The sequence below is a fragment of the Pongo pygmaeus genome, chromosome 2 (assembly GCF_028885625.2).
Source record: "Pongo pygmaeus isolate AG05252 chromosome 2, NHGRI_mPonPyg2-v2.0_pri, whole genome shotgun sequence".
NCBI lineage: Eukaryota > Metazoa > Chordata > Mammalia > Primates > Hominidae > Pongo > Pongo pygmaeus.
In genome coordinates, this window is record NC_085930.1 from 79,012,099 (window position 1) to 79,027,713 (window position 15,615).

The 15,615-nt window shown below is 37.1% G+C and overlaps 1 protein-coding gene across 4 annotated transcripts in view; it reads left to right on the forward strand.

Moving 5' to 3' along the window:
- CNTN3 (contactin 3) overlaps window positions 1-15,615 on the forward strand; it is a 353,916-nt gene that overhangs the window by 234,178 nt on the left and 104,123 nt on the right. For 3 of the 4 annotated variants that reach the window (XM_054483033.2, XM_063661832.1, XM_063661831.1), the window contains exons 6-8: window positions 10,945-11,148; window positions 12,357-12,459; window positions 12,973-13,157. In XM_054483033.2, coding sequence (XP_054339008.1) covers window positions 10,945-11,148; window positions 12,357-12,459; window positions 12,973-13,157 — 492 coding nt within the window. The remainder of the gene's footprint in view (window positions 1-10,944; window positions 11,149-12,356; window positions 12,460-12,972; window positions 13,158-15,615) is intronic. The other variant, XM_063661833.1, reaches the window with a different exon arrangement.

The following is a 15,615-nucleotide window of genomic DNA, read 5'->3' on the forward strand; positions in this document are numbered from 1 at the left end:
GTTGATATGTTAATTAACTTGATTTAAGCATTTTGCATTGTATACATATACCAAAACATCACACAGTACCCCATAAAAATATATAATTATAATTTTTCAATTATAGATAAACATTGTTATTATTTTTTTTTTTTGAGATGGAATTTTGCTCTTGTTGTCCAGGCTGGAGTTCAATGGTGCGATCTCAGCTCACCTCAACCTCCGCCTTCCGGGTTCAAGCGATTCTCCTGCCTCAGACTCTCGAGTAGCTGGGATTACAGGCATGTGCTACCATGCCTAGCTAATTTTTTATTTTTAGTAGAGACGTGGTTTCTCCATGTTGGTCGGCCTGATCTCGAACTCCCGACCACAGGTGATCCACCCGCCTCGGCCTCCCAAAGTGCTGGGATTACAGGAGTGAGCCACCACTCCCAGCCAGTAAATATTATTTTAAAGTTTTTTAAGACTCAAACATTAAACAAATGAGAATTTTAACTGAAATCTGAATTTGAGCAGTAACCTTATATTTCTTCATGCATATTTCTCTGTAACATCAGGAGGGCTTTTTTTAGCTAAATTATTAAAATTGCAGAAAGGCTGTTGCAATTATTTTTTCAGGCTTTGAAAGACTTTTCTACAGAGTCATAGAGTAATAGATTTTTTTCCTGGACATATCTCCATAGCCAAGATAGACAAGGATTGGAAAGATAGTGTAGGGGGGTAGGAATAAATGTATGTATAAACATATATATTTATTACTGAGGTAGTACAAACACTATTTTTATTACTCTTTTCTATCACTTTTCTCAAAGCCTGTAAAACTACTATCTGTATTTGACTTGAACCTGAAGCAGCTTTGAAGTCTCCAGCGTATTCTTTAATGCCTAAAGAAATTAGCATTTATAGAGACCTACCGGTTTGAAGGGCAGACTGGGATTACTTTTGATTACTGATTTCTAGGGGCATTTTTTTTGTCATGTTTATTTTGCATATCCAGACATAATTGCATATCCTTTCATAATCATGTACTCATATAGCCACTATTTCTTAAATGTCAGATGGCTCTGATATATTTTAATTGTGTAATTTATAATGAAGCCCTCACTTATTATTTTAACTGATTCAGAAAAGGTATCATTCAGAAAGAGTAAAAGATTCCTTTTAAGATAAGGGTTTTTTTAATGATGTTTAACTCTGATGAATAGTTTGATGTGCTACTAATGGTCAATAGTAGTACTGTGCATGCGTGTGTGTGTGTGTGTGTGTGTGTGTGTGTGTGAGAGAGAGAGAGAGAGAGAGAGAGAGAAAGAGAGAGAAAACAATTTCTCCAGCTTTCTAAGGAGTCATTCATTGTCCCTGGTAAGAAGACCCTTGTGATTTGGCAGGGCGACTTCATCGTCTGCTAATGACCTCATTTCTGTTTACCGGTGAAAATGGACATTTTATTAAGCTTTTAAAAATCACCCGTAATGCAAGAAGAGAACAATGAAGCCCCCATGACATTCCTTAAAGGAAAGAGTTTAAATTTTCATAAAAGAAAATGAGATGTAATGTGGAATGGACAGTGTTATCATGACGCAGCACCTTTATTCACTAGCCCTTAATTATTTCAGATATTTTATTGCACATTTTCCCTGTCTGTATGGTTCTTTTGTATCATTTGCAACCTGATGAAGCCCCTCTCTGGAGTTAGCTTCTGAGAGCTGGTGTGGGAATGATAAACCAGAAGCACTACCTTTGGATTCATTAAAGGATGGGCTTTCCATAGTTAGGTTGTACTAAAGAAAATTTCCATTTTGCAAGGGCAGTGTAAATTTTGCATATCATTTTAATAGCAAGGCAGGTCAATCAAATCATAATTGTCTACAATTAGCACTCCCATGAGATGTAAGCTTCTTTATCCTCTCCGAGACTGAACTGAAAAAGAAATTGTTATTTACTGTCACTGAAGTCATAGAAAATGCTTGCTATTCAATATAAGCGATGAGGAAAGTGCGAGTCTGGCAGCAGGGCTTTGGCATAAATTTAAGATCTGCACACCAAAATGCACATTGTATCAAGAGTGGCTATGAGCAAAATGTGCTATTACAAAGCACTTTCTTTCAGCACACAAAGCAGGTCTTGGCAATGAAATGTCCAGTTTTAACAGCATTTTGGTTTGGAGCTAATCTTAAGATTGCTTTCTAGCATTTTCAGGGACTCTGAACTCTTTTGAAAAGGTACATTTTGATACTAAAAATGAGTAAGTAGAGAAGAAATGCATTATATTTCCCAGTTCATTCTATCTGAAGTGCCAGTGCTATCATTTTGGGAATCTTTTCTTGAGTCTCATCACTGTACCAGAAAGTCCAGGTACAAGTTGGAGGTTGCAGGAACTGAAAGTTTGAGACTGTGGCTTGAGGGAATTGTCTAAGCTTCATAAAATATTACAGTAACTCTATCCAGCTCTCACTATGTCACATTCTCTGCTGTGAAAATTTAAACTCCTTTCTTTAGCAATGCCATGCCTCTTTAGCAGCCTTGCCAAAGGAAGGAGGTCAATAAATGTCTTGCCAATGCTGTTGCTAGTCCTCTTCAGTCCCCCCAAGCCATTGCTGGGCATCGTGTTTTGAGTGTCATTGAATTTGGTCCCATCATTACACTTCTTCATCTTGAGATGTCTTTGGAGCAAGGAGTGAAGGGTAGTCAATCCCACCGAAAGAACTTCAACTGGAGATGAGAGAGGGGATGTTCTCTTTAAAAAAATTCCTCATGAGAAAAAGAAAGGGTACAGAATGCAAGCAAAAATACAAAATAGCTTCCAGAGTTGCTCTTCACTTTTTTTGCATTTACAGATATGGAAGTAAGCACTTCAGTTGGGCACGTGAATGACATTGCTATATCAATAGCAGCAGCCATGGTACCCGGAAAGAGATATTTGTTAGGAAAGACGCTTCCCTGGAAGAAGCATTAAAAATGAAGACAATGAGGCAGGTGGATCACCTGAGGTCAGGAGTTCAAGACCAGCCTGACCAACATGGCGAAACCCCATCTCTACTAAAAATTCAAAAATTAGCCGGACATGGTGGCGGACACCTGTAATCCCAGCTACTCGGGAGGCTGAGGCAGGAGAATCACTTGAACCCGTGAGGCAGAGGCTGTAGTGAGCTGAGATCATGCCACTGCACTCCAGCCTGGGCAACAGACCAAGACTCTGTCTCAAAGAAAAACAAAAGTGAAACTAAGGGGTGACAATATATCGTAGAGTCACAATGTGATGAAAGATGCTGGTACCCACTGGTGTCAGTTCCTGAAAGAAAATGGTGGAACTGAATATAGTGGAATAGTATCTCAGGAAACTGTTATCTCTTGGATAAGTGTTATCTCTGTTACCCAGTAGAAATGGCTCATATATGCTCAACTAAAAGCAGAGACTAAAACAAGAGAGAGAAAAAGGGAATAGTGAGTACCAAAGTCTTAGGGGCCTAGCATAAGCTTTGTGAAGCTTCGTGTAGGAGTTAGGACACCATGGTAGCCCTACAAAGCCAAGAAGGGAAAAAATAAAATAAGACAGTTAAGGGAATGTTAAGCTCATAACTTGGTCTCTAGATATCACTGGCCTAGGACAAGGTTCAACAAACCTTTTCTTAAAAGGTCAGATAAACATTTTAAGCTTTATGAACCATACAGTCTCTTTTACGTCTACTTAACTATAGCATAAAAGCAGCCACAGACAATAGTAATTGAATGAGTGTGATTGTGTTCCAATATGTTTAGTTAACAAAGCAGGCAAGTCGTAGTTCACTAACCTGTGGCCTAGAACCAGCCCTAAAATATGAGGTGAGAAAGGAAATAGCATTTTGAACGTTTTTCCTCCTTGCTCATTGTTCTCCTTATCTTAGGACCCTCGCAAGTCAGACTTGGTAGTATCCTAAATCAGAATGGATTAGTAGACATTTATAGTCAAAACAAGGAAACATACAATATATAATAGTGTCATCCACAAAGCAACAACTTACAATACAGCTTTTAAAAGATAATGCAGCAAAATGTTAAACATGCTGATAGATGTCTTTTGCTTTACAGTGCAGACTCTTCAATCCTAACCATTGACTATGTGTTATTTGAACCTTAAATTATCCTTAGTTTTCTACATTGTTTTAGATCATTGAGTACATACTGCATCCCAGACTTTCCACCAAAGTGGTGTGGTTTGTAAGCATCAGAGCAAAATTCTCTCCTGATTGTATGAATCGGTGATAAAAATCTTGAATGACATCAAGCAAGCTTTCACACACTTTTAAATATGCTTTGTTTTAAAGTAGGTCAGACTTTCCAGTTGGCATCACAGAAAATGGCCCAAGTTACTTTTAAATTTTGCCTAACTGCAATTTTGTTTGACACAATTTCTTCTGGAAAGTGGCCATAGAAGGATTAAATCTCCTTCATAATAGAATTTTACAATGGAACTACAAATAAAAACTTAAATGTCAGTATTATATGTATTAATGTATCTCCAGGTAAACACCAGAGTGACATATTTCATGTTAAATTGACTGGTCTTATACTTAAGTGACCAGGGAAGGAACGTAGCTAGAGGCAGAATGTCATTCATCACATATTACTTTTTAGAAAGCAGAGTTTCAGGACTTCATTTTTTAAATTTATAGCTTTGATTGGTAAAACTTCTTGGCTTTTGAATTAAAAAAAATTCATATTCCTAGTATTCACATAGCATTGTTAATAGAAAGCCCACTGGCCAAATTGTTTGGCATAATGTGCTTGTGATTTACACAGGAGGTTGTGAAAGGTTTCGTAAAGTCTAGCTTGTTTGAGTATATCAAATTATCATTTTTATTACAGCTTTTTATTTATCGTAGTACATAAAATGATTTTGAGAAATCTCCAAAGAATGCTGATTTGATACGGATTTTTCTTTGATACAATTAACATTTATTACAAATGCAGATTTTTATGATAAGTAAATTCTGATAGTATTACCGTAGTTTTTTTTACTATATTCAGAATGCATAAATCACATTATTCTCAAATATTTTCAGTCAGAATGATATATATATGTACATATATATATATAAGCATAGTCATGGAGGCAATAAATGAAAAGTTAGTACAGCTCTTCTCTCTAAGACATAAAAGTTATGTTTCATTCCATCTCAAAGAGAAAGTCTATAAACAAAGATAGGTGCTACAAATTTCTGCATACCTCTCATGACAGTGTACAACTCTATTAAATGCAAATTTGATTTTTTTCTATATCTCCAAGGGTGAATCTTTGAAAAAAGTAATCAATCACTAATTTATTTGTTTGGTGGTCGTTGTTTGATATCTCTTTTGGAATACCTCAACATTATATTGATCTTATAATCGTATTAAATAAAATCTGATTCTTCTTGAGGCTTTCCAATTACAGCCTTTCTTTACTTTTTTTTTTTGTGTGTGTCTGTTCATCTGTTTTTTTGTGTAAAAATTCTAGCCAAAGCACTTAGCACTGTACCTGGCATATAACAAACACTTGATCATTGTTAGCTATCATCATTATTTGTGTTAATTTCCTATTGCCAATATAACAAATTACTACAAACCTAGTGGCTTTAAGTCAGCAGTTCCCAAACTTTTTAGCACCTGGGATCTGTTTTGCGGAAGAATTTTTTTCCATGCACTGGCGTGGGTGTCAGGGAGAGTTTGGGGATTATTCAAGCACATTACATTTATCTAATATGTACTTTATTTCTGTTATTATTACATTGTAATATATAATAATTATACAACTCACTATAATGTAGAATCAGTGGGAGCCCTGAGCTTGTTTTCCTGCAACTAGATGGCCCCATCTGGGGGTGATGGGAGACAGTGACAGATCAGCAGGCATTAGGTTGTCATAAGGAGCACACAGCCTAGATCCCTCGCATGTGCAGTTCACAGTAGGGTTTGTGCTCCTATGAGAATCTAATGCTGCTGCTGATCTGACAGGAGGCAGAGCTCAGGAGGTAACGTGAGCAATGGGGAGCAGCTGTAAATACAGATGAAGCTTCGCTTGCTTGCTCACTGCTCACCTCCTGCTGTGTGGCCTGGTTCCTAACAGGCCACAGACCAGTGCTGGTCCGTGAACGGGGGGCATTGGGCACCCCTGCTTTAAACAACACACATTTGTTCTTACAGTTCTGTAGATTAGAAGTCCAACGCAAGTCTCACTGGGCTCACATCAAGGTGTCAGCAGGGCTTTATTCCTTGGGGCTCTAGGGGAGAATCCATTTCCTTCCCTTTTGCAGCTTCTAGAGGCTGCCCATGTTCCTTTGCTCTTGGCCACCAGCAAGTGATTATATGGCTTAGACCTCTGCTGGTGTAGTCATACCTCCTCTGACTCTCCTGCCCCTCTCTTTCCCTTCTAAGGACCCTGGTGATTACAGTGGGCCTACCAGAATTCACAGCAAGATGGCTAACTTAATCACCTTTGCCATGTACATAACTTCCCTATTGTTCTTGAAACAAATTACTACAACACAAATGTATTCTCTTACAGTTCTGGAGGTCCAAAGTCCAAAATCAGTTTCACTTGGCTAAAAATCAAGAAATTGGCAGGCCTATGTTGCTTATGGAGTTTCAAGGGGGCAATCTGTTTTTCTGCCTTTCTGGCTTCCAGTGGCCACCTGCACTCCTTAGGTCATGGTCTCTTTCTCCATCTTCAAACCAAGAGCACAGCATCTTGAAATGTCATTGTCTGACTACCATACCTGGTTCTGTGGTCACGTTTCCTTTTCCCTTACTGTCACCCTCCTGCCTCTCTCTTATAAGGACTCTTGGGTTTACATTAGGCCCATCTGGATAACCCAAGACTGTTCCCATCAAATGATCTTTAACTTAATCGTGTCTGTGGATTCCCCCTTGTCATATCAAGTAACATATTTTCAGGTTTTAGGCATTAGAATGTAGACTTTTTCTGGGGACAGTTATTCTGCCTACCCCACCAGTATTAGGCCCAGACTCTCTCTTAAGCGTACATTTGAATCTCCCAGCCACTCACTGGACATTTGTGTCTAGATCCTCTGTCTGAGTCTCAAAAACTATTTTTACTATACCTTTTTCCAGCCCCAGAGTGGCTCCTCCTACTTTTCCTGTTTCTTCCATTTATCCAAGCTCAAAACCTTAGAGTTAGTTTTTCTTTGTTGTTCGTCAAGGACCTTTACTCTCTTGATTTTCTAGGGTTGTGTTTGGGAGAATTGGTGGAGGAAGATCATTGGATTATTCAGTTACATATCATTTCAATAGGTAGACCATATTATTGTGCTTTTATTATAAAATTATGCTTACTGTGCTGCTGAGATACAAAGAGGAAGGGAGTGTTTATAAAACCATTTTTTAAAATGGCTTTCAATACTATAAAGTATATAGGATGTGTATTTTCTGGACAGTTTTATACGGATCACTGAAATTTTGCATTGAATGCTTGTTCAAGAATGTAAGCCCAGTGTAATTCAAGGGATATTAGTATACCACTCTGAGATAGACCTCCTAATTTGCCCGATTACACTAATTCCTAAACGAAAGATGCAGAAATCCTAACTTCTACAAAACAGAAGCTTCTTTCCATTTGTTTTCAAATTTTATATGAAGGTTTAGGGCTGCACAGCCATTTGGCCCATGGAGATGGTGAAATATTTTCTTCTTTGGTGGTGAAATCTGTAAATGGTGAATTTTTTTCTTCTTCCTCCAGTGGGGATCTCAGAGTAGCCTCACACTGTTTTTCTCTGGGATGCTGTCTTGCCTTCACTTGTCTGGAGGGCAGGTACCAAGAATCAGTCAGGAGTCGGTTTGCATATTTAAAGAATGAGAGTGACGTGAGGGGATTGTCTTATCGGAAACTGGGGAGAGGGACAGTTATCCCTAGGAAAGGAAGTCAGTGAAAATGGGCATTCTCTCAGAATTCAAGGGGGAGGAGCAATTTTAAATACAGAGGAGAGTCTGTTACTCAATTTCAGAAACCCCATGTTGAGATTCCCTGAGACACATACACCAAGATGGGACTAAAGGATCAGACTTATTAAAAAAAACTGGAGAAGTTTTTTTATTAAAAAAAAAAAAAAAACTGGAAAAAAGGTGAAGGAGCAGAAATGGGCAGAGAGCCTCAGACTGAGAGTCAGGTCCCATGTTGGTGAACAAAGAGTGGGGAGGAAAACTTGCTTAGGAAGAATGTCAGACTACAGCACAGTTCTGAGGATGCTGTAGCTGTAAAAATGGGGAGTTGCCGAGCCAAAGTTGCCCATTAGAGAAATCCTTCATGGGGCAGGAACGAGCCAGCATTAGCACCTCCATCCAGTTCAGTACTAGGAGCAGCGCAGGGAGGTGTGTGGCCACAGAGCTCCTGGGGTAGCAGGTAGAGGCCATCAGTCTACTGTGTTCTGTGCCGTAGGTTCTCTTGAAGTGAAACCTAATGAGGAACCTCCATGTCTGCACCAGTCTACACCTTGATTTGTACATATCCACTTCATGTTCATTTTGGGAGCAGCCTTAAAATGATTTTAATATTGGCTTCCTTCCTTCTCCTACCAGTCAGTCAGTTACTGTGTCATACAGGCAAATCCACCACAGTATCTCTGTAACTATATAATAATGTTTTAAGTATCAATAATATTAACCTTTGGATTAAAATAAACATTATAAAGGGAGTTATGCAAATATTTTGAGTTGAACATTTTCAATCAGAATTATATTTATGATATTTATTCCAAGTGTTGCATGGAGTTATTGTTCATACATTCTTATTACTGTATAATATTATCTTGCATGAATTCACCAGATTTTAGGTTTTCTGACTCTGAGTGAGAGTTCTTTTTCTCAACCATTTTTTTTAGTATAAACTGGGTTAATAGAATTGACTTTTTATTCCTAATGCCCTGCTAAGGCCTGCTATATTGGAGAACAGTAGATATCTGGCTGGATAAAAGGGAGAAGGACAACCTTGCTAGTTTCATGTGTGGAGCACTTTGGAAAGCAGAGAAAGATTGCTTTCCCTCTTTTACTGCAAAGTGAGGTTGCCAGAGCAGCAGGAAGACCCAGAAGGGCTCTTGCTACAACAGCTGCCAGTTTTAACAACTGCAGAACAAACTCAACCTACCTTGCTAGTGTTGTTTTCCTCTATGGTTTATTCAGTACTATTGCAAGAGAAAAGCATCATCAGGATAGGCATGAGAATAACCATAATGTTTGAGGTGCATTTGTTTCATACAACCCAATAAGTGACTTTAGAGCTCACAACTTATCACATGACTGACTGAAATTTCATGAAACATTATACCAATATGACAGCATGATTTAAAGATCAGTTTGAGGTTAAAACTAATGTTTCTGGATGTCTGTATAATTTGCAATTGCCTTGCTAATTTTTGGAAACATCAAGCACTTGCATTTGCATTGTGAATGGGAATTAGTCATCCTGTTTTATTTCTTCTAGGTCCTTAGCATGTTCTCTTCTCTGCTGGCCTTTTCCCATGTTCTTCACTCTACCTGGAGTGCTTTTATCCCTGCTTGTTGGAGTGTTCTCCTGTCCTTTAAGGCCTGTTCTTCAGCCATGAAAGAATGGCACCTGTCCTTCCTCTGAAACTCATGGGAGCTCTCATCTAACCCTTCTCCTAATCTCATTGTTATTTGCATATTGATTTACTGTTCCCTTTACCAAAAAGAAAGACCTTCACCATTGGAATTATCTCTTAAATATATTTAAACTTGTTATTCATTAAATTTATTTTGATTCCATGTTTTCCAAAAGTTTTTTTTTTTTTAAACTCTTTTGCAAAAGCACTACGGTAATGAATCAATACAGTAGAGTTAATGCAACTAAGAGAAAATAGGGCTTAGGAAAGCAGGAAGCCAATAAGCCAACCACAGTAACTGTGCTTAAATCTCAACTTGGCGCTGAACAACCTGGGTCTCCAGAACAAAGTGGCATATTATTATCTAGCCCTCATTTTCATAAAAGAGAAAAACAATGGTTCCTTTGCAGAAAACTGATTCACCTTGGCCATAAAGTTCAAGAAAACTCTCACACTGTACTTTACATAGATGTTAGTCAGTAGCATAATTGTATCCTCAACTAACTCCATGAATCTTTATTGAGGACCTACTAAATGCCTTTGGGTGTTTCATTTTGCTAATTTGGAGGAGGGGAAGGCCAGGTGAAATAAAAACTAACATCGCTTGTTTAACAAGTGATAGGAGGACAGACAAGTAAGTAGAATGTTACATACTGATAAGTGTTTTCATTGAAATAAGCTTAGAATTACTCTATATAGGAGCATCGACCCAGAGAAGGAGGATTAAGGAAGAGTTCACTTGAGGAGGTGATCCCTGATGTTGGAACCAAGCTTTGAAAACCATTTGAAGCTTATCTCAAAGAATGCGGTTGGTGTTGAAAGTGGAGAAAGCCAAAGACAGGACAGAGACAACAGGAGTTGTAGGCCCCAGAAGCAGCATGTGCAAAAGACTCAGGGATGAAAGAGAGCATGGGGCTTCTCAGAGGCTAAGGTTTTGAGCAGGACCTTGACCATGAAGGGCCTCATATTCAGGTTAAGCCATTTTGCATTATGCCTGAGAGGTTAAAGAAATTTGCCAAGTTTGATGTCAGGAATTGACATGATTAGATTGTTAATTTTGAAATATCATGGTAGAGGCAGGATGGAGATATGAATTAAAACTGAGAAAGACCAGAGAAGCTTGTTAGAAGGTGTCTGAAGCAGAGATATTGTGACAGTAATAATATTGCTCCCACCAGGATGCTAATCAACGGTGTCCTCTATAATAATAAAGAATAAATTGAGAGTCATTTCTCTTAACGCTTCTCTTCATGGCCTGCAACAAAAACACTCAGCACTACTTGGAAGTAAAGTTGATGTTTGTATAGATACATTAAGGACACAATGGAAAACTGTCCTTAATGATGGAATTTCTTTCTCTCTTCAACAATTTTATTAGAACTGTCATACGCTTGGATCTTCAATGAATACCCATCGTTTGTTGAAGAAGATAGTCGAAGATTTGTCTCTCAGGAGACAGGGCACCTCTACATATCTAAGGTGGAGCCGTCTGATGTGGGAAATTACACATGTGTGGTGACAAGTATGGTGACAAATGCCCGAGTTCTGGGCTCTCCAACTCCTTTGGTGCTACGTTCTGATGGTAATGAAACTTCTCCAAGTGCAATTCTGAGTGCAAATGGTGCTGAGGCTGCAAACAGAAGCAATTGGGAAAATGTAAAAAGTACATCCAGAAGAATTGTCACTTCGTGTTTTTTGGCACAAAGACTATTTTATGAGTACAATGACAAAAATGATTTGATAACTCGTAGTCCTTATGCATAATTCTTACCCAGGGCGAGCTTCATAATTTGCAGGGACCAGTGCAAAGTAAAAATGAGTGGCCCCTTGTTCAAAAATCATTAAGAAGTTTAAGACAGCAATGGCAAAGACTTAAACCAAGCATGAGACCCTTCTGAGCCCAGGGCTCAGGTTGCACTCCCATGAAGTCACCTGTCCTGACCTTTGCCAGCTTGAGGTTTTTAAAGCTCTGGATATTTTGTTATAGGCTAAAAAGTATCACTAAAAAAACCATTAAAGAAAAAAATCTGTTTCATCAACACCTTGATGGCTGTTTAAGGGGAGTCTATGAGCTGCCGAGGAAGCAGATCCGTAAGCCTGGGTAGTTGACCCATTTACACAAAACCATATCTGATACAGCATAATGCTATGACCACAAAGCATTGAAGCACGTTTTTCCAGTCAGTTATAATTGAATTTGACCTTTCCCATTTATTAAGTCATTGTTTCTTAACTCCAGGGAGCCATTTAGTAAGTTTAAGATTGGTATCTCTGCTACTAGGGTATCATTAAGTAAATTCCCTGCCATAATTTTTGTTCTTTAGGGAAATTTCAAGGAGCAATAATATATTATATATTTCAGTTTGTCTAGCAATGTCAAAATTGAATGCACAATTTCAAAGCCTCCCATTTTGTGTAATGTAAAAGGCTTAGTGGTTTTCTTGGAACTGCTCTGTACGTGGTAACCTATGAATCAGCAAATCCAAAGTTCTTAAATGTTTATTAATATTGCATGTTTGACCCAAGTTAGTTCAGGTTTTTTAAAGCTCTGGATGTTTTGTTATAGGCTAAAAAGCACCACTAAAAAAATTATTAAAGAAAAAAATCTGTTTCATCAACAACTTGATGGCTGTTAAAAGGGAATCTGAGCTGCATAGACTAAATTTTATTTAATTGAAATCACTAGAAGAGCTGGTTCAAAATGGGAGCAAAAGAAAGTTTTATTTAAGAAAAACGAGGCAATTCTAAAGGAAATATTGAAACGATTAACTTTATATTGTGGATTTATAGGTGTGATGGGTGAATATGAACCTAAAATAGAAGTTCAGTTTCCAGAAACTCTTCCAGCAGCTAAAGGTTCGACTGTGAAATTGGAATGTTTTGCCCTTGGAAAGTAAGTTTTATAACATTTACTCCTATGTGCTGAAATATTAGGTTGCTATAAGAAATCAGGATGGTTTTTGAAAGACTCTTCTTTTTTATTTTCTAAAATTTGCTTTCATTTTGAGGCAAAGGAAAAATAAAATGCAAGGGAAATGCACATATAAAATTTAGTTTGAAACTTTAATATTTAAAGTCGATTTGAAGAAAATTACTCTGCCTGCCTAATTTCATAAAATAAATTGGTGGGGTTTTTTTTTCTTGTCCATTTGCTGTAATCTAATATAGTGGATCTGTATTAGGCTTTTTTCTCGAAATCATGTCAAGAAAAATGCAGTTTATTTTATTAAAACATCAACTTAAAGAGTTAAGTTAAATCTTTTTATCAGGTTTATATAATTGACCATTGAAAGTGGTTTTCTGCATTTAAAGTCCTGTGCCTTCTTGTTCAATCTTAAAAGCTTTATTTTCTCAAGTCAAAAAGGCTTCCAGACAATAGCAGACAACTTGACGATTTTCTTCTTAGTCCCATACCTCAGATTAATTGGAGAAGAAGTGATGGGCTGCCATTTTCCAGCAAAATTAAATTAAGGAAGTTCAGTGGTGTGCTTGAAATCCCCAACTTCCAACAGGAAGATGCAGGTTCCTATGAATGCATTGCTGAGAATTCACGAGGAAAAAATGTTGCCAGAGGGCGTCTCACTTACTATGGTGAGCATCTGCTTTGGGCAAATTGGAGTTGTAGCTTTTACTTTCTCATCTATAAAATATGGTTGTTGTTTAGGGGTGAGAGATTATAGCAGAATCCCAATGTTCAACTTGTTGGTTAAACATTTTGTTCAACATTTTGTTAAGTGATGATAAACATTTATCATAGGGGGAATTAAAAAGAAATAAATTTTTGTAATGAAGTTGGTGACATAATATATTTATTTTGCATTTTAAAATGATCCATGAAAAGATGAAATATTTCATATTTTTTCCTAAGAATAACCTCTCACACACATAAACACATTAGAGAGAGATCTCTTTTCTGTCTGTCTTCTCCTCTAGAAAATAGGTTTTGTATCTTTCTTTGTTACCTCTACTAAAGAGAGAAAAAAAAAACTGCCTTTTGGGAAAAGTTGCAATTACTGTATTAAACAAACCACATGAACTCTGGCTCTTGTTGAGTTCTTCAGTGTTATTCTATCCCTTCCAATAATGTATCTGTACTCTGTTTGCTGCCTTTAATTTGCAATCACTTTTATTTGATGTACTGCTCAATTTGGGTAAGGAAAGAATAATAATGTCACCTTTATTTAGAGTCTATTTGTAGGAAAATTAGATTAACTTTTTTTGAAATTTGTTTTCAAACCTCTTATTTTAAGGAAACTAGGTTTTTGATGAAAACATGACTTAGAATAAATATATAATTTTACAAAACGGACTTATAAAATATATGGAGACGTATATATTCAGCTCAGTGAATATATATTTGCACTTTAATCATTAGAAACATCGTAAAACTAGTGGGAATTGACCACTCTTGTAAAAGGTAAATTGCATTATATTCTATTTATTTTAGAAATTGGAAATTGAAACGTCTTGCAATATGTCCTTGGATAGCATATGTGCAAGTTGCAAGGAAGAAAAGTTTGCAAAGGCAAATACTAAAATTATAGGTCTTATGACCCCCCGCCTTGAAAAATATGAAGTCTACCAGTGCATTACTTCTGGCATGATTAACACTTGTTATTATATTGTAAGATTTTAGGATCTGTCAGAAACAAAATGGAGGCGTTGTTTGGTAGCATGAGTCATTCTGTTTTGTAACTCTCCCATCTTGTTGCATGATTAGTTTAGAATGTGTAGCACAGAACTTACGCAGGTTTCAGGGTCTTTGGGTTCCTAGGATTCTATGGAAATAGGGGGTGAGGGAGCAAGCACTTAACCCATGTGGCTGTCCTGCTCTAAGGCCCCAACAAAGCAAGTAACCTTTTCTCATATTCTAGCCTACTTCCTTCTTTCTGCGCAACCACTACTTGATCTAGGATAAGAAGTAACCATTATGGGAACACACAGGATATTCCAACTGTATTAATGTTTCAGTAAAAATATTTTTAGCTCTATATAACAGAAACCCTGTATACATAATAAACAATTGTATGCTTCATATGATGAGGAAATCCAAAGCTAAATTGTCATTTAATTACCTTATCATCAAGCCACGACCCAGTTTATTTGTGATTACTTTTTCTGCCCTTGTCTATTTTTTTTTTCCTGTTTCTGCATGTTAGTTTCCATTATGATCACAAAATGGCTGCCAGCAGTGACTAGCACATCATTTGTTACTCATCCTTCCTTTCTCCAAAACATCTAGAAGTCCTCTCCTCAAACCTCACTGGCTACATGTTCATTCCTAAACCAATCACTGGCAAGGAGAAATTAGATTAGACAATTAAGTGCTTCACTTTGGAACAGAGAATAATGTCCTGTTTCTATAGACAGCGTGAGGTGATGGAAGATTGGACAACTGAATTAAAAATTGGTGTTATTTTAGGAATAAGGAAGAGAGGAAATGAATGCACAATAGAAAACCAACAGTGTCTGCTATACTTAGTAAAAGAGGTAGACTATTGCTTTAGTCCATTGTGTAGGTAATATGATACATACCTAAAAAATAAATCAGAAATTAATGGCATAAAGCATTTCATGAAAGTTGCCTTACAATTTCTGTTTAACGTTAATATATTAAGTAGATGCCATGCAGTTCTCTGATTATCTGCTCTAATATTTCATGTGAAAAATAGTCTATAGAACATTTGCATCTCATATGATGGAATAAGGGGAGAAATCAGAATTGATGTGGCAGTTATGATTTCAGGATTTTTTAGTCCAGTGAATTATCCTCCCATTTGAAGAAGAATATTACTATGGGAAGCTTGTGGGATTTTTTTTTTTAGAAACTCTGGTCTCTATAAGAGGCTGATGTGTGAGTCTATTCACAGTCATATTCCATCTCAGGCTGATCATTCCTGAAAGAAAAAGAAAATGTGTTTTAATATAGAGAGAAGTGACTTGGTACTGAACTACACTTCATACTGAGCAAGTTATATATATATATATATATATATATATATATATATATATATATACACACACACACACACACACATAAAAGAGAAAA